This window comes from Macrotis lagotis, chromosome 1 (genome assembly GCF_037893015.1).
Source record: "Macrotis lagotis isolate mMagLag1 chromosome 1, bilby.v1.9.chrom.fasta, whole genome shotgun sequence".
NCBI lineage: Eukaryota > Metazoa > Chordata > Mammalia > Peramelemorphia > Peramelidae > Macrotis > Macrotis lagotis.
In genome coordinates, this window is record NC_133658.1 from 709,777,417 (window position 1) to 709,797,484 (window position 20,068).

At 34.9% G+C, this 20,068-nt stretch overlaps 1 protein-coding gene across 6 annotated transcripts in view; it reads left to right on the forward strand.

The window, feature by feature from the left end:
* CYTIP (cytohesin 1 interacting protein) overlaps positions 1 to 20,068 on the forward strand; it is a 91,880-nt gene that overhangs the window by 36,643 nt on the left and 35,169 nt on the right. For 4 of the 6 annotated variants that reach the window (XM_074215946.1, XM_074215948.1, XM_074215947.1 and 1 more), the window contains exon 3: positions 18,380 to 18,456. The exons of 1 other annotated variant lie outside the window; for it this stretch is intronic. In XM_074215946.1, the coding sequence (XP_074072047.1) occupies positions 18,412 to 18,456 (45 nt within the window). In that variant the 5' untranslated portion in view covers positions 18,380 to 18,411. Of the gene's footprint in view, positions 1 to 16,537; positions 18,457 to 20,068 lie in introns of those variants that run through there. One more of the 6 variants, XM_074215945.1, reaches the window with a different exon arrangement.

Below are 20,068 nucleotides of genomic sequence, written 5' to 3' on the forward strand. Positions count from 1 at the left end.
AGAAAGCACTCATTAAACTATTTACATATATATATATACATATATATATAAATACACAATATATTGGCACACAATAAAGTTTCTAATTCAAAACAAATGGGTCCAGAGCAATATATATATATATATATATATATATATATATATTCATATATAGTCTCTCTCTCTCTCTCTCTCTCCCCATCTACACTTCTTGCTCCTCTACTCTCCAATATAGGAATAAGAATTTCATCGTGTTATGTACTTTACAGACATTACTTCATTTAGTCTTTATAACAATCCTTTGTCTGAGTGTCAGTGTGTGTGTGTGTGTGTGTGTGTGTGTGTGTGTGTGTGTGTGTGTATCAGAAAATGTTAGTAGTATTCTAAAAATTGCATCATTACTGATAGTTTGAAAGAAACTATCTGGGGTTTAGTTGTGTATGATACAGTTATTCTAAAAAACAAAATTGATAAGGAAATGGTAAAGGGGAGCAATTATATTGTGAAAATAGCATGTGAAAGGAAGAACTAATACAGAAGAAGCAGGTGGGGTGGAAAACTAGTAATATTGGAACTTAATTCGAATCTGAGTTGAAGAGGAAACAAAGTGTACATCTGGAAGGGTGCAGAAGCCTTCTAAACTTGTAGAGTGGGGAGAAAACTGGGGGCCTGGTAGGGGTGGGAAGTGACTCTGCTGCAAGCCTGAGTCAGCTTCTGGTGCCTTTCTTTTTTTTTTTTTTTTAAGGTTTTTGCAAGGCAAATGGGTTTAAGTGACTTGCCCAAGGCCACACAGCTAGGTAATTATTAAGTGTCTGAGACCGGATTTGAACCCAGGTATTCCTGACTCCAAGGCTGGTGCTTTATCCATTAGGTCACCTAGCCGCCCCTGCCTTTCTTTACCTATGGAAGAGTTCATCTCTCCTTTTACCCCTCTCCCGAGTCTCCTATAGAATCTCTTCTTGAGATACATCAGAAGTTGTTTTCCTTTCATTGTTATACTTTTAACTTGATTACATCACTTATTCCCCTCTAGCTTCTTTCCCCTCCCCTTTCACGGATCCTACAGTTTCTTGGTAATTGAGCTCCACAGAAACACTGATTTCCCTGTGGGTAAGGTGTCCAGATTAAGACCATGGTGTTTTAGGCTTTTTTCTCCACCATCACTTCTATTTGACTCCTGCTTTCAATCTTGTCTCTTTGTACACTTTTAGAAAGAAATCTCTTAAAGGTCTTTTGCTATTTTATGGTTTACTGTATTTTTTAAAAAAAAATTTTTCTTGTATCTCTGTTGCCTGGGGTGTTTGAAAAGCAAATGGCTTGTTCAGGAGTAGTTTTTTTTTTCCAGGAATGCTTGGAATGCTACTTTAAAAATAATGTCCAGCTTTAAAAATTAATTTTTAGCCTCAGGTTTGTAGGGAAGGTCACCTTGTGTTGCATCTTGAGTTCCCTTGACTATTCAAATCACATTCATTGCTCTCCCAGTTTCTGGATGCTCTCCCAGTTTCTTCCCTTTATAGTTGAAGGTCTTTCTCTTGAATATTTGTGGAATTTGTTGTTTGTCAATAGAATTATTAAATTTAACCACTGTATCACTTGGGGTTTGCAACATAAGGTTTTGTGGGATTTTGGGGGGAATTTTTTAATGGATTTTTTAAACTGGCATTTTATTTTCTGTGTTCAGAAGTTCTATGAAGTTTTCTTGCATAATTATTTAGGTTTTTAGACCTGTGATGTCCTTCTGGGAGCCTTATAATCCTTAAATTGACTCTATGTGTTTTCTTTTTTTCTTTTTGGTTTTTTTATCCATATGCACATGTATTTTTTTAAATTGCAAAATTTCCTTCCACCCTCCCTTCTTACCCCCCTCCCCTTAGCGGCAAACAGGTTAGCTTTGTATATACATATTTTGGATAAACATGTTTACAGATTAGTCATTTTTGGTATGAAGATTTAGGATCAAGGGGAAAAGATATATGAGATAATTTTTATAAAGTGTTCATCAGATTCTGAAGGGTTGTTTTTTGTTTTTGTTTGTTTTGTTTTGTTTTTTCCTCTGGATGTGGATAGCATTGTCCATAGCCAGTCTAATACAGTTGTCCTAGCTCTCTGAACTGCTGAGAGGTGCTCCTTCCATCAAGGTTGATCATCTCATGATGTTGTTATTAATGTGTGTGTTGTTCTCTTAGTTCTGCTCCCTTCCCTTAGCATCAGATACTGCAAGTCATTCTATGCTTCCCTGGAATCCAACCATTTCTAGTTTCTTATAGCACAATAATATTCCATAGTATTCATGTACCGTAACTTGTTTAACCCTTTCCCAATTGATGGGCATCCCCTCAATTTCTAATTCTTTACCATTACAAAAAGCTGCTATGACTATTTTAGAACATGTGGGACTTCTGTTTTTTTATGATTTCGTCTCTATGTATTTTGACTTTGAGATCAATATATTTTGCTTATATAGAGAACATGTTTTCTTTTAATGTCATTGCTTTTTGTTTTTCTCCTTCCAGATTGTCCTTTACTTCAATATATTTCCATTCTCAATCAAATAATCTCTGTCTCTGTCTCTCTCTCTGTTTCTCTGTCTCTGTCTCTGTCTCTGTCTCTGTCTCTGTCTCTCTCTCTCTCTCTCTCTGTCTCTGCCTATGTCTTTCTCTCTTTTTTCCTGGATTCAAGTTTTTCTATTCTACCAATTATTTCTGCTATATAGATCATAAATTATATTTTCACAATTCATATTTGTTTTTTAAACCATTCATGAACATTCTTCTTTGTGTATGTGTTTGTGTTAGTGGGTGTGTGTGTGTGTGTGTGTGTGTGTGTGTGTGTGTGTGATAAAAATACACTAAGCAAAATCATCAGGGACTGGTCTGAGAAAAAGGAAGTTTTTATTTTCTTTTCTCAAGAGAAGGGCACACTCCAAGTCTCACAAAGGTAGTGAAGATCAAGGAACTACATCCAAGGTACAGTCAAGCAAGATTATATGGCCTAATGTGATCCCCCTCCCTAGTCCCCTCTCATCCAATTGGTTGAGTTTTCAGAGTTACAATCTTTATGAAAAAAAATATACCCAATAAAAAAAGAGAATAGAATGATTTCATCTGTTGAAATGAAATAATGTCTAAGTATGCAAGCTCTTCTAAGAAAAGTCTACTATCCTCCTATTCAGTACTTATCATCAAACAAGAGGAGGCTTCTTTGGAATGCAAGGTTTTACCCATGGGAATAATCTACTGTTCTCCAAGTTAGTAAAAATATTTTTATCGTAAGTTAGGTGGCTAACTTAGAATGCAAGATCTTTCTAGAAGTAGTCTAAGAATAATGGTCTGTTCTTGTCTTAATGTTTCTTAACCCTGAGAGGATTTCACTAAGAATATTAAGCATAAGAAGGTTTTATTGGGAATATTTCACTCAATCCCTCCTCTTTTTTTAAAATATAGATATACACACACACACACACACACACACACACACACACACACAGATATAATGGAGGAAGATGAACTCATCCAATCTCTCTCTTTTCCCCTGGAGACATTCAATATCTTTCTGTATCTGCAGAGTCCATTCTACTCTCCAGGTAGGATGACTTGTTGAGATCTTCTCTTCTGGTAAATAATAATAAAATAAACTACATCTTATCAGACTTAGACTCATGTTTCCACATTTAGACCACAGAATTCTAGAGCTATTACAATTCACATTTTGACTTACTCACTGTCACATTGATATACATACTTTACTTTAACAAAACTAAAACTTCCATAATTGTTCACTTCACAAGTGAACATGTTCAAAATTATCAAGTTAACTTGAGTTTATTATATTTACATTAGATGATCATCTTAGTACAAAGAGTGGTCAGCAAGTGAACATACAAACAGCCTTAATCTCTTGCTCTTCATTAAAATAATAATTCAAGCATCCTTAACTAAAATAAATTCTTCTTTCTTTCCAAAATGTTTCAAACTAAACTATAGGTGATTCTTCTTCTTATATATTCATTGTCCTGACATTCATTACATTCCTAAAGTAGAACTTGAAACTGCTACTGCACAGAAGTATATCTTGAGATTAAATCAAACTTTTTTATTCTTCTTACTTAACTATCCTTTTTCCTAGAATGAAATAAAATAAATTAAAATCAAGGGATCTTAATTCTTCTCAAAACATATAGCTAATGGGGCAGCTAGGTGGCATAGTGGATAAAGCACCGGCCCTGGAGTCAGGAGTTCAAATCTGATCTCAGACACTTAATAATTACCTAGCTGTGTGGCCTTGGACAAACCACTTAACCCCATTTGCCTTGCAAAAGCCTAACAACAAAAAACAAAAAACAAAAACATATAGCTAACATCAGAGATTAAAACTACCTATTGGTCTATCTAACTATTAGACTCCAATTGACTTAAAATTTCTATATCAGATTGACTTTTATTAATTTACTATAAGATCCAAGAAATCAAAGGAAAATTCCTTTATAAATAAAATTTTTGAGTGTCAGTTTTCAGGCAGAGGTCATGTGGTTAATCAAATGTCTTAAGCCAAATTTTAGATTTATCTGGTGAGACATTATTCAAATGTCACATTTTGGGAAGTCAAGTCAAAAGGGTCCAACCTCAGGTTGCACTGAAAAGCTGTCCCTTCAATTTTTTATTCCACTATACCTGTCACCTGTGTAATCTCCAAATCTCCTTTGGGCTTCCAGGCTTCAAGAGAGCATTGACTCAACAGCACTTCCTTTGCTGATCATACCTGATGTCAGACACAAAGCAAAAGTCAATTAAAAACCCCATAATCTGAAATAGTAATTCCATTTAATTAGATCTCCAAGTGAATTCACTTCTCAAGGACTAAATACTAATTATAATCTGAATGGGGGGAGGGGGGTCACAGTCAATCAGCACCCTTCTCTACACATATATCACATAAATCTACTCTGTGTTCCTGTCATCAGAATTCATTAAATAGGGTTACCTTCTAAACTTATTCAAAAAAGCAGTCAAGTTTCCCCAGCATCTGAAGTATTCCTTGACATACAAAGATACTCTTCACAGTTGTGTTCCATATTTTAATCGGATGGTCTATCTTTCTGGCGGCATTAACTTTTAATCTCTGGACCCACATCCCTTTGTCTGAAATCATATCTGTTTTATTTCTGGATAAAGATGATATGTTAGGGACAGCTTGGCTAGAAATCCTTCCTAGCCTGCTGTATTACATAATAAATAAGCACCTCCTTTGCCTAGGAGATTATTCTCAGAATTCTCACATAACAATTAGTCAGATGTTGTCACAGAAAAAACCCCACAAATTATTATCATTATTGTTTTTATGTTGCTCAGGTACTTTTACTTCAAAGCAAACAACCACAACCTTGATTGATATGTGTGTGTGTTTGTGTGTGTGTACATATACCACAAAAACTCCAATTTACTTATAAAATTAGCAAGTTCTTATGCAAACAATTTTCTATAACAAACCTAATTATTATCCGTTTGAAATGCATATCATTACTTTCAGAATTCTTTCAATCCATTAGAACATCTTAAAGGACTCTAAATTTTTCAACATGTGTTATTAATTACAAATGTAACAAAATTGTAATAAGTGTAACACATTAAGTACAAGATTCACAAAACAATCTTTACACTATTACCTTTATACCTGGATCTACAGATTTTAGAGCAAGATCCCACACATTATTTAAAAATTTCAGGGAACCCAGAGGGTCATGACCTTTGATAATTCCCCTCATTATCCCTACAAAAGAATCAATCATTAACTCCAGTTTTTTTTTTTTGTTTTTTTTTTTTAGTGTTTGCAAGGCAATGGGGTTAAGTGGCTTGCCCAAGGCCACACAGCTAGGTAATTATTAAATGTCTGAGACTGGATTTGAACCCAGGTACTCCTGACTCCAGGGCCAGTGCTTTATCCACTGCACCACCTAGCCGCCCCAATTCCAGGTTTTGACATTATTACAGTAAAATAGCATATATTTCCAAAAATAGATCACATGAGTGATAACACTCTTCGGCATCTTACTCAATGATAAGTCATCTAACTAGGGTTACATAATTTTTAATTTCCTAATCATTTTCCAAAAGCCCCTCTCATTTATTTTCCATTATTGGAAAGGGTATTTGTAGTTAAGATATACCTCTCAATCTCTTATACACTATCCTTCTGAATCTTCAATTTTACTTCTTTAAAATTTAAACATTACATTCTTAACCTAAATGAAACATAAGGTTTCCATGTTGACATCTCATTCTCTCAAAGCAAAACAAATAATAGGTTCTCTTAAAGTTAACTTTATAACTGAATATCTGTTACACACAAATCTGTTTCATAAGATTATTTACTTCTTTTTGCAAAATACACTTCTATTCTCAAAACAAAGAAAATAAGATTCTCCATTAATTTAGTTATATGCATAATAATTCTAAAAACCCAATGTACACTTTTTATGTATGCCAGTGTTACAAGATACATATATAATTTCTTGTTTTTAAATAACAGATATTAAATAAGCTACATTGCTCTTACATATAAATATTCTCCTTCATAAATACCAGTTGAAAAAAACAAAGCCTTTCACAAACTGTTTGGGCCAAAAAGACCTTGAGAGATATAACCTGTTGGAAAGGTATTCTTTGGTTTTCTCATAAAAAAATCTTTACAAATGTGATAGATTAAATCTCAATCCATTCATATTGTAACAGAATTTTAAATTCTCAAAAAACCCCAGTTGTTTGAATCTGTTCTTATATAAAGTTTACTAATTATTCATTACATATTTCAATTTCATGTATTCAGTAAAGGGAATCCTTTACTGCCTAGAATTTTGCAACACAGAAAAATTCTTAAGATCAGATGTTGCTAAAAGTCCCTTTTTATAATTACAAGATATTCTTTAAACTTCTCTTAAATTCCAAAAGTCAAATTCAAAATAACCTTAAATTTTTTTCTTTTCAAAGCCTTAAAAGTTTGCATAGTTTTCTTAGCACAATTCTAATTTCTCAATGCTCTAATTCATAAGACCTTTTTATTCTCACTGACCAACATTTCTTAATATTAGAACATTTTATGTTTTGGGAATTGGAGATTACCCAAAACTTGAGATTTCAAGGTAGTATGTATTTTTTACCTTTACTGTTTATCGTTCCTTGTTCACCCCAGATTTTACCAGATACAAGCATATTTTGAATCTGTGTAAATATTATGTTTAGTAATATTAAAGCTTGATTAAGAGCGTATAACTCACACTTATGTACTGACAATAGTTTTGGCAGACTCCCAGCTTCCACCAAGACCATTCTGTCCCTCTCTATTATGGCATATACATTAGTTACTTTTCCTCTTATGACTCTGGAGGAGCCAAACAACATTTACAAACTCCTTAATTCAGTTTACATGTATCTTCAGATTACTTTGTATAAAAAATTAGTACTTTACAGAATTACCCAATTACCCAATCGCTCATTTACTGAGTGATTGCTTTTATATCAAACTTTTCATATTATGGGGTTTAAAGTCACTGCTAGATAATGCAAAAGTATTAGTTTAATGCAATTTTCAGATTACCCCAACCTCATTTAAACACATATCTCCATTTGAACTTTTAGCTTTCTATACTTTTTTCTTCTTACAGTGATTTTTAAATCACCTCCCAAAGCTCTCAAAATCCTAGAAACAATTTTTTTACTTATACAACATCAGACCTGCTCACACTTCTGTCTATATGCTTTAACCAACTTCATACTTAACAAATGGTTTAAAAAACCCCAACTGTCTCTATGCCTTGATTCTCTTCCCAATTCTTTCAGAACCCATTACTCAGACAATACAACTTACATTTTCCCTTAAAATTCTGTTCCACTATTCTTTTTCATTAACTCTTTTTGACTTTAGTTCATCCTGTTCTGAACTGGATCCCCATAGATAATTTGATACTTTATTTTACAACTATAAAAGCCACATACATTATTCTACTTTTCACAATACATTTTCCCTTCAAAAGTTGTAATATTTAACACTTCTTGATTTTAACTGGTATAACTTTTGAGAAGGCAAACAGCTGCTTGGAAAAAATCTCACAGTCTTATTGGAATATCCTCTGCTCCCCTCTTCAGACAGAATAAACCATATGACTTTTCCCATTGGGGGATAGTCCTAAATCTTTTCTGGAGACTCTTCTTTTCTTAAATCCTCAGTTTTCCCATTATTTTCTATAATATCTATGTGCTCACTGATTTTATCTGGATCAAATCCAGACTCATGGATCTTGCTTACCTGGGCTTATGCACACAAACTCAAGGAACCATGGCGCCATCTCTGGATCTTCTCCTATGGTAGGGCCCATCTCCCTTGTAGTTCTTCCTCCAGAGGTCTTCTGACCTTCAATTTTGCTCAAACTAAGTCTGCCTTTGGGATTCTTCTCTTACTCCTCAAGGAAACTGCCTGGGCCCTAAATCATGAGCTGCTGAAATTATCAGCATGGTGCGCCTGCTCATATCTGTATCAAGGAGATTATTAAAGAGCAGATGTTTTCCTGGCCAATGCACCAAACTGTGTGTTAAAAATAGACTAAACAAAATCTTCAGGGATTTGTCTGAACAAAAGAAAGTTTTTATTTGCTTTTCTCAAGAGAAGGGCACACTCCAAATCTCACAAAGGTAGTGAAGATCAAGGAGCTACATCCAAGGTACAGTCAAGCAAGATTATATGGTCTAACATGATCCTCCCTCCCTAGCCCCCCTCTTGTTGAACCCAATTGGGTGAGTTTTCAGAGTTACAATCTTTATGCAAAAAAAAAATCTACCCAGTAAAAAAAAGAGAAGACTAGAATGGTTTCATCTGTCTAGATGAAATAATGTCTAGGTATGCAAGGTCTTCTAAAAAAGTCTACTATCCTCTTTTTTCAGTACTTATTATCAAACAAGAAGGAGCTTCTTTGTAATGCAAGGTTTTTCATGGGTATAGTCTACTGTTTTCCCAGTTAGTAAAAATAGTTTTATCATAAGATAGGTGGCAAGGTCTTTCTAGAAGTAGTCTAAGAATAATGGTCTGTTCTTATTTTAATGTTTCTTAACCCAAAGAGGACTTCACATGGAATATTAACCCTAAGAAGGTTTTTGGGGAATATTCCACTCTTGTGGTTCCATTGGTCTTTAGATTCCACAATCAATGGTCTGTTCTTGTCTTAATGTTTCTTAACCCTGAGAGGACTTTACAAGGAATATTAACCCTAAGAAGGTATTTTGGGGAATAGTATACTCTTAGAGTTCCATTGGTCTTTAGATTCCACAAGGAATATACCTTTTTAGGCATTTGATTGACTTTCTTGTCTTGCAATATTTTTTCATTAATGTCTAGACTCTTAGATGATCTGTAAGTCATATTCCCTTCTGTTATTAATATTTTCCCTCCTTATCTGCTTATGTCAAGGTCTTTAATTGAATTTTCTTTCTTCTGAGATCTTTGATAATTTCAGACTCTTCTCATACTCCAAATAACTTCTTAGTGTTCAATTTCTGACTCCCTTTTGGATGGTAGTTTCACCAGGGATTAGACTCAAATCTAGCTTAGCCTTCTCCCACACCAGTAATTCACATTTCACCAGTCTCAGTCCCTATCACAAGCGATTTCTTTGGGAATAGAATTGGCCCTATCTGGATGCTGGGTTCTTTTCTTTAGTCTTAGTGAAGAACCACGTAGCTGCACACATGTATCCTCCTCCAATTCTCTCTGTTCTTCAGCTCTCTTCCCCTCTCTCTAATGCATCACAGAGTACTGCCTCAATATGGCCCAGCTAGAGCAAGCTTTTGTTTTGGTTTTTTTTTTAGGAAGGAAGATTATAGGAGAATTAGGTTTTATTGCAAGCTTGTTGGATTGACTTCTTGGAGCAAGATGGTGAGTGGGAAGGAGTTATTGAGTGTTAAGAGTTAGGAATTAGTCTTTTTTTGTTATAAGTTCATCTTATTGTTACATTAAAAGGGTTCTTGGTGTCTAGATCCCAATGGACTTAGCTGAAATGACTTTATCTCTTTTTGCATAATTCCTATTTTTGGAAAGATTTGAGAATTTGTGAGGATCAAAGAAAATGTTTATTCTTTCATCATGTTGGTCTTTTTATGTCTAACAAGTTCCTTTATATGTATTTTGTATGTAACTATGTTATTGACTCTTCCATTCCCTTCTTTGTATTCCCAGTGCCTAGATCAATATCTAGGCCATATCAGGAATTAAAGAAATGCTTGTTGAAAAATATTTATGGCAGTTCTTTTGGTAGTGACAAAAAATTGAAAATTGAGGAAATGCCCATCAATTGGGGAATGACTGAACAAGTTAGGAGTATGTGAATGTTATAAGTACTATTGTTCTGTAAGAAATCTGTTCTGTAAGACCAGACTTTAGAAAATCATGGAGAGACTTACATGATTTGTAAGTAAAATGAGCAGAACTTGGAGAACATTTTATACATGAACAGTAACATTGTAAGATGGAACAACTATGATGGATGTAGCTCCTTTCAGCAGTACAGTGATCAAAGTCAACCCTGAGGGATATGTCATGGAAAATGATATCCACATTCAGAAAAAAAATAACCCTTCCCCCAAAATAACAACATAAACTATGAAATATGAATGCAGAGCAAGGTATAATATATTCACTTTTAAAATTTCTTTTATGTTTATTTATTTTTTCTCTCCCATGTTTTTTCCCCTTTCTCCCACCCTTTTCTCAATATGACTTGTATAGAAATATATTAAACACAATTGTACATATATAACTTTTACCACAATGTTTGCTGTCAAGAGGAGTGGGGAAGAAAGTGAGCATAGTAGAAAAAACGTGGAATTCATAAACTTGCAAATAGATGAATGTTGAAAACTATTTTTGCATGTGATTGGAAAAAAATGAAAGAAAGAAAAAAAGGAAATTCTTGTTGATCAGTTAATTGATTGATCAATAGAAGAAACTGAGAGTCTTTAGGCAGAGGTGAGAATATTCTGTGTGTGTATGTATGAAGTGGGGCAAGGTATTTATTTTCCAATATTTGAAGAACTGTCATCTGGAAGAGGAATTAGCCTTGTTCTGTCTTAATACAAAGGGCAGAACCAGGAGCAATTGGCAGGAACTACTTAGAGGCAGATTTAGGTTTAATGCAAGAAACAATTTCTAAACAATATCAAAAGTGGAATGGACTTCTCTGAGAGGTATAGGGTATTCTCTATCTCTGAAGAATTTCAAGTAGAAATTAGAAAATAGTGATATTTGTATAGAAATTTTCTGTTCAAGTATAAATTCAGGGTTAGATGACCCTTGAGATTCCTTGCATTTCTGAGATTCTATAATATCATGGTAATTTACTGTTCTCCACCAAACTGTAAGGTGACTGCTTTAGGATATGCCTCATTTACAATATGAAACTCTTCACTGTACTGGAAGAGCCTTCATATACTGATGTTCTCAGGTAAGCGAACTAACTTATTGTATCTCTGAGGGTAACACCAAAGCTAAAAATACTCCTACTTACTCTACACATGAATACTTTTATAGATAGCTCTCTCCTCTTTTGCTTTCACACACCCACATACATAGACATAGAGAATTTTTTCCAAAAAAACTGATGTAGGCACCAAAGTAAATAGAATAAAGGAAACAGTTAAAAATTATTTCATTCAATTAGAAGTTCATGAAATGGATAGCTAAAGATTTTCTACTTCTATTAATATGCTTCTTAGTCTCCCATGGTTGGTTCCTTTTCATCCCCCCTCATCCCCATCCAATAGCATGGACTACTCATACTTATTTGACTTAGACAAATTAAGGTGCTTGAGAATCCAGTGTAGCTCTTTATTTTATCCCCCACCCCGCCCAATTTTCAGCATTCATCCTTTTGCAAGCTTTTGAGTCCCAAATTTTTCTACCACCTTTTCTTCCCTTTCTCTTCACTATGACAGTGAGCAAACTGATATATGTTGTACATGTACGATCATTTTGACATATTTCTATATTTGTCATGTTGTGAAGGAGGAATTAGAACTAAGGGGAAAATCCTTGAGAAAGAGAAAAAAAGCATAAAAGTAGTTGCTTTGCATTCAGGATCCATAGTTTTTCACTGGATGTGGATGCTATTTTCCATCAAAAATTCATTAGAATTCTCTTAAATTATTATTGTACTGCTGAGAAAAGCTAAGTCTTTCATATTTAGCTATCAAACAATGTTTCTGTAAATGTGTATGATGTTTTCCCTGGTTCTGCTCATTTTACTCGGCATCAGTTCTTCTAAGTCTTTACAGGTTTTTCTAGTTGGCCCATTCATGAGTTCCTTCAAAACAATACTACTCCATCACATTTATATACCACAGTTTGTTCAGCCATTCACCAATTGATGGACATCCCCTCAATTTCCAATTCTTTACCACCACAAAAAGAATTGCTATAAGTCTTTTTTATGATCTCTTTGGGATGTAGACCTAGTAGTAGAATTGCTGGATCAAAGGGTATGCTCTTTGGATATAGTTCCAGATTGCTCTCCAGAATGGTTGGAATAGATTACAAATATACCAACAGTGCATTATTGTCTCAGGTTTCCCACATCCTCTCCAACACTGATCATTTTTTGTCATTTTAGTTAATCTGAGTATAAGGTGATATTTCAGAGTTATTTTAATTTGCATTTTTTTAATCAATAATGATTTGAATCATTTTTTCCTATGACTCTAAATAGTTTTAATTTCTTCATCTGAAACTGCTTGTTCATATTGACTATTAATCGATTAGAAATTAGAAATTTGACTCAGCTCTCTATATGTTTTAGAAATGAATCTTTATCAGAAAAAGTAGCTGTGGAAATTGTTGCCCAGCTTTCAGCATTCCTTCTAATCTTGGTTGCATTGGTTTTGTTTGGCAAAAACTTTTTAATTTAATGTATAGAAATTATCCATTTTGCAATATTTTCTATGTTTATGATCATAAGCTTCTATCTGTTCCATAGATCTGATAGACTATTTCTTGTTCTCCTAATTGGTCTATGATATCACCCTTAATATCTAAATCTTATACCCATTTCAACTTATTTTGGTATCAGATGTGAGTTGTGAGTCTATGCTAGTTCTTGTCATATTATTTTCCAAATAATATACATTTTCCAAACTGCAGTTTTTGTCAGATAGTGAGTTCTTACTCCAAAAGTTAGAGTCTTTGGGTTTATCAAATAGTAGATTATTACAGGCATTTACTATTTTTTTTGCACCTAATCTATTCCACTAATCCACTTCTCTATTTCTTAGCTAATACAAGCCAGTTTTTCTGACTGCTGCTTTATAATATAGTTTTAGATATGATGCAGCTAAGTTACCTTCTTTTGAATATTTTTCATTAAATTTCTTTATATTCTTGACATTTTGTTTCACCAGATGAATTTCATTATTATTTTTCTAGTTTTGTGAGAGTTTTTTGGTAGTTTGATTGGTGCAATGTAATGTTTTCTTAAGATTATACCAATAACAGAATAGAATAGACATTTTCTATTGTCTCAGATTCTTTCATATTGTGTATATCAGTTGAAATTGAATCAACTTTCCTTTTTTGAATGTATATGCCATAGCATAAGACCAGTGAGACTATAGTATCTGGGTCAAAAGGGTCAAAAATAATTATATCAGATTACCAAATTTATAAACTCAGTCTCTGTTTATACTTATTTTACCCAATCTGTTTAAGAAAAGTCTGCCTGGATTGATGATACCTGTTTAAGGAAACAGATTTGCACTTTTCAAGTACTGAATGTTTCAATTTTGCAAGCCTTTTATTTCACCTTAGGAAACCAAGCTTATTAAATATGTCTGTGTGCCAATGACATATTAAACCCTTAATTAAACAAAATCAATTAACCTCACAAGAAGTCTGCACTGAAACATAGATGAACTGTTATTATTCTTGGATTTTTACCTTCATCTCATGACTTCTTCATAAGAAGTCTGCACTGAAACATAGATCAACTATTGCTGGTCTTGGATTTTAACCCTCATCTCAAGACTTCTTCTAGGAAAGGAAAAGAATTATATTGGCTTTTATAGTTAATTCTCAAGATTCTTTGCCAATCTCCTCCTCCAAAGCTGTTCTGTGTCATATTCCTATTAGTTCAGTGGTTTGGGAGACCAGTAGGAAGCTGGTAATCTTAGGCATCAGACTCTGGGCAGGAAGTCATTCTTCTTGAAGTCATTTCCTTTAGTAAGTTTCCTTAAATAATCTTAGAGGCAGCCCTTTACAAACAGTGATGATGTCAGTTAAATTTGTCTTTAGGACCCTACACCCACTTCTCCTTTTTGAATGGTTTTTTTTTTTTTTGTCTATTTTAGCCTCCAGTGTCACCTTTCACTCCTAATTATCTAGGTTATGTTTCATTCCTGGTCTTAATTTTCTAGTAGATTGCAAATGTCCTGAACTTATGTACCTTAGTAATCTCTACCAAAGGTTCCTTTAGGGGTTTTTAATTTCTCCTGGGCCCCAGTTCTCAACAAGTAGATAATGACTGAAAATGTTACTCCTTCCAGGAGTCTTAACATTTTAATAAGTAGAAGTTTAACCTTAATTCCCATTGGTAGAATTTCAGACACCCTGCTAGTTCTGATGGAGGCCAAAAGTTCTTTCCCCAGGATTTTTCAAATAATAACTTATAGTGTAGGCAGAGGAGTCAATGTAGGCAGACTCTCAGAGAACATCATGTAGGGAGGGGTGGAGGAGAAGTGGAGGTGGAGAGAGAAAAGGTGAATCGAGGGACACTTTCTAATATTACTTTTGATAAGTATGTGTTCAGTCATTTCAGTCATGGGCAACTCTTCATGACCCCATTTGGGGTTTTCTTAGCAAAGACACTGGAGTAGTTTGCCATTTCCTTCTCTAGTCCATTTTATAGATGAAGAAACTAAGGCAAAGAGGGTGAAGTGGTCTGTACTGGGTCACACAGCTAATAAGTATCTGAGACCATATTTGAACTCAGGTCTATCTGACTCCAGGCCTTGTGCGCTATCTACACTTTGGTACCTAGTTGATAAATAAGTGTACATGTTACCAAAAAAAAATCATGCAGTTATTTATTTTGTGATAACCTCAGTTGACTGTATTACAGAAAAAGCATAAAGTCACAGATGGATAGTAACATAGACCAGAGGCACAATTTTCAAGCCTTGCCAAAGATTTTAAGGTTCCTTGTCCTAACTCTTCATATAGGTGAGTATCTATTCTGATAACTGAAGTCAACTCTTTGTGGTGCATCTCATCATGGAGACAAGATTGCTACCATTCTGGACATGATTTGGCTCAAAACTTAGTTTCTACAGTTAAGTTTTTCTTGGCATAATGGAATAGTATTTTATTTACTGACTGAAATTATTTAGAACTTTATTACTTTTAGGTTCAAAATTTTGAAGAAAATATTTGTAACAATGTGAATTCATTTATAAGGCTAGTGTTGGGCATAGAACTAATACAGAGGAAAGCCTGTTGGACTAGGTATTAGAGAACCTTGAGGTGGATTTAAATCCTGGTCCTTCTAATTACTTACCTATGTGATTATGTTCAAAGGAGTTAACCTTATTGGGCCTCAGTTTTCTCATCTGTAGTTATATTAGATGACCTCTGGATTCAGAGGACCTACATTCAAATTTAGTCTCAGATACGTATTACCTGTTCCTGTACTACTTGCCTCTGGGCAAGTCACTTAGCATCTTTAGGCCTCAGTATTCCCATCTGTGAAATGAGTTTGTACTAGATGACTTTCTGTGGTTCCTTCTAGTTCAAAAGCTATGATCCATATAATCAACTGTAAATGGTGTTAACCAGTCTTGAACTTAAGTATTTGTTATAGTTTGGGAACTCTAGTACAATCCATGTCACCATGCTGCCACTAATGCTAACTATGGAAACTTGAGCAGCTCCCAAAAAGTTGTAATGGGGGCACCTGAAGGGCACCTCCTACACATGGAATAAGGAGCTATATTGTAAAAGTATTCTTTTGTAGCTAAGTTGGCACACTTTTTTTTTAAAAAAGGTCAACTCAAGATTTTACTATTTTTATTTGGAAAGCTCTCAAGACGGAATTGCTCTTGAATTCAGTATATTTGAACTCAGTATCAGTTCAAAGAAATATTATGCTATTTGAATTATATGACTAGCCTCCACAGTGACCTTGAGACACATATTTAGTCTAGTGCATAATTTTATATCTATATCTATATATCTATACCTCTCTCTCTCATCTATATCCATATCCATATCCATATCCATATCTATATCCATATTCATATCCATATCTACATCCATATCCATATCCATATCCATATCTATATCCATATCTATATCATCTATATCTATATCTCTATCTCTATCTATCTCTATCTCTATCTCTATCTCTATCTCTATCTCTATCTCTATCTCTATCTCTATCTCTATATCTAGCTCTAGCTCTAGCTCTAGCTCTATATCTATATCTATCTATATATATATATATATATATATATATATACATATTTAGGTTTGGAAGGAGCTATAGTCATTTTCCATCTCCATATTACAGATGAATAAACTAAAACCCAGGGAGCTTATATCACTTACTCAATGTTCCATAGTTAGTTATTGACAAATGATACAAAATCATCTTTCTCCCAAGACTCCTAGTCCAGTGCTAACCTGGATTCATCCTCCCTGTTTCACTTTTGTTTCGCAGAATCAAAGAATTGAATCAGGGAATCTTGGTATTGGAAGGAAATTAAGAGGTTATGTATTTCAATCCATACTTGTCAGAAAGTCTCTATAATGGTAATAACTTACCTTTATGTCTCCCTTTGGTTTGGAAAGCACTTTTCACTCTTATGTAATAATATCCCCAACAAATTATCATTTAGCCATTGTCTGAAGACCTTCTTACTTCCTTCTGCCATTTAACCAAATTATTTTGTATCTTTTTTTTTAGATTTTTTTCAAGGCAATGGGGTTAAGTGGCTTGCCCAAGGCCACACAGCTAGGTAATTACTAAGTGTCTGAGGTCACATTTGAACCCAGGTACTCCTAACTCCAAGGCCAGTGCTCTATCCATTGCACCACCTAGCTGCCCCTTATTTTATATATTAAAAGAATTAAAAAAAAATCTTCTAGTCAAGCTGAATTTCATGAATTTGTTCTTCTTTCATTCTGTCTATCCTTAAGTCAATTGACCATACACTCCAGTCTTCTTATTTATCTGACGTCGAGGTCCTGGGTCCTGGATACCTGCTGACCCTGGGAAACAGAAAAGTCTGCTGATGGGAATTGACTCTTCTACTAATTTGGGCCTTTCTGTGTCACTGACCTGTATTAAGATGAATATTTCTGTTCAGATAAAGGAGAAGCATAGCAAAAAGACTGATGAATGGTTATGACTAAGTGGGTGGTGGTAAATGTGTCTTTGATGAGCATTGATGGACTAGAGTATACTCTGAGGGAAGTACCTTACAGGGAAAAGAAAGAGAAAGAAGAGAGAAAGAAAAAGAGGGGAGATGAGAGAGAGAGAGAGAGAGAGAGAGAGAGAGAGAGAGAGAGAGAGAGAGAGAGAGGAGGAGGAGGAGGAAGAGGAAAGACAGAGACAAGACAGAGTCACAGAAAGTGAACATGAGAGACAGAGACAGACAAAGTGAGACACACAAAGAGAGACAGAAACAAAGATAAACACACAAACACACACACACACACACACACACACACAGAAGAGACATGAGACATGGAAAACATTGTGACCAATACCTGCGCTTTTTACTGATAGTGTCAGCAGCTTCATGACCACACATTTTTGACTTTTGCTTATATCAAGTATGTTTATATATGCCTGTGTGCTTGGGGTGGAGAGAGGTCTGGGGAATAAGATGAGAAAAAAAATGTGACAGCATTTAGCAAATTAAACTTGGGAAAGGTTCCCCCCACCCCCACCAAAAAAAAAAAAGCAGATGGTATTTTGAACACAAACTGTCATAGCACATGAAAGCATAAGAATTCTGGCCGTTGCCAAGAGTGAAAAAAATAAGCTGATTTTCTTTAATTGCAAAAACTACCTCTCAGTTCTCCCATGGGCTTAAAAAAAAGGCACTAAGAAATGTGAGTGATCTGCAAAAAAAGGGATTTGTGTAGCAAGCACCTCCAACCACAGAAGTCACATGGGACTCTCCGCTTTGCTACTTTTGATTGCCTGTCAAGAAGGTTATACTTTTAGTTCTCCCTGGCCAGCAAGGCTAAGCAATGTGTGAGCTGGAGTGACCTCTATGCACAATGTCTTTCCAAAGGCTTATCCAGCACAACAACAACTTGGTGGACAACTGCAGAGGCCCAGCTTATAGCTTGTACTCTACGTCCACAGGTAGCCCACAGGTGGATAATAAACGGATTCAAATGCTGGCAGACACAGTGGCCACTCTGCCCCGGGGACGAAAGCAGGTACGATGACCATTTTGTACTTTGGGGCACTTGGACGGTCCCCAGTCGGTGGGTTCCTCACCCAGCCTCTGCGCTCTCCAAGGATGAGCTTCGATGTGCAGGCAGAGCCTGGAAAGCAGTGTGGGCGAGCTAGGCAGGAGCAGTGGGTCCTAATGCCGGGATGCTGGTAAAACATAGAGCCAATTGGGGCCTTTATTGGAGAAGTGCTGAGGAACTTAAGGTTCTTAAGTTCATCGGATCAATGTAACTCCTTGACCACCTGTGTGAGCTATTATTGGGTGTGTATTCCCCTCTTACTCCCCCTCCATCCCATCTGTAGTCATGCTAAAAACACTTTAAGATCTTAATCAGAATAGGGTCTGGTTTCTGAGATGGACTCTCTAAAGTTTTACAGCTAATATGTTCTTCAACTTTTATGCTCGATTCTGGGCAAAGTATTTCCTTTGGAGTAAGATGATACTTCTGAAAATGTTCAGTCAAACCTTTATTCTGCACCTTTCACGCTGCTTAAAAGAAGTTATTGGTTAAATAGATTAAAAAACATTGTTTTGCTGGTTCCATTATTACCAGTTATAAGAACAACTCTCTCCTTCTTTATTCCCTTCCCCCATTCCTCAACTTCATGGAGGGCTTTGTTTATATATTTTCTTTATATACTTATCATGTATTATACTTCTTTATGTATTTATTATACCCTTGAGACTATAAACTCTATGAGGCGAGGACCACTAGTTTATTTTGGCTTTTTTTACCTTGCCCAGAGTTTAGCAGAGTATTCTACTTTTAATAGATGCTTATTAAATATTTAGTAAATAAATCGGCAAAGTAAAATCCCTCCAGAATACAAAATAAGTTCAATTATATATCTGATTCAGAATAGAACCTTTCAAAGTAGAAAATATTCAGAAACTTTCCACAGTACAAATATCATTATTTAAATGTATAATAGCAATAGTGTACTCTTCTGACATTCTGTTTGTTTTTTGTAAAGTTTTAATGAAGATCAAAGTAATGATAGATTTAAACTCCCTAGTCCACTCTGTTTGATCCATTGTTTGTTCAGGAATCTTTAAAAAGAAGATATAATTTGCTATGGTTTTGAGAGATAATTTTTTTCTCAATTCAGAAAAAAATTTCTTCTTTAAGGGATATGATGTGATGACAATTGTTGTAATCAACTCGCAACATGTATTTGACAAAAAATACTGTAGAGTGAAACAGAATGATAATTCATGTTTTAATTAATGCAAGTTTCAGAAGTATTATATATTGAGCAGAGTTATAACTAACACTTTTGAAAGTAGCATAAAATCTACTCTCAAACAAACTCTTTAAGATAAAAATATTTTGGGATAGAGGGTTACTCAGAGATCCTGGGACACCAGGCCCTGTGTAAAAAGAGACCTGGTATACCAACGGGGTGGGGGTGGGGTGGAGAGAAGGAAAGAGAGATCCTGTGACACTGATTTGTATAAACTGAAACTCAGGTGGGAGAGAGCCTACTATCTGATAGTTAACATTTTAATGAGTTTTGGCTAACTAGGTATTAAGTTTTATGCTTCTATGTTGCAATTTCCCGCTAATTTTTGGTATGTAGGACAGTGGTGATGGA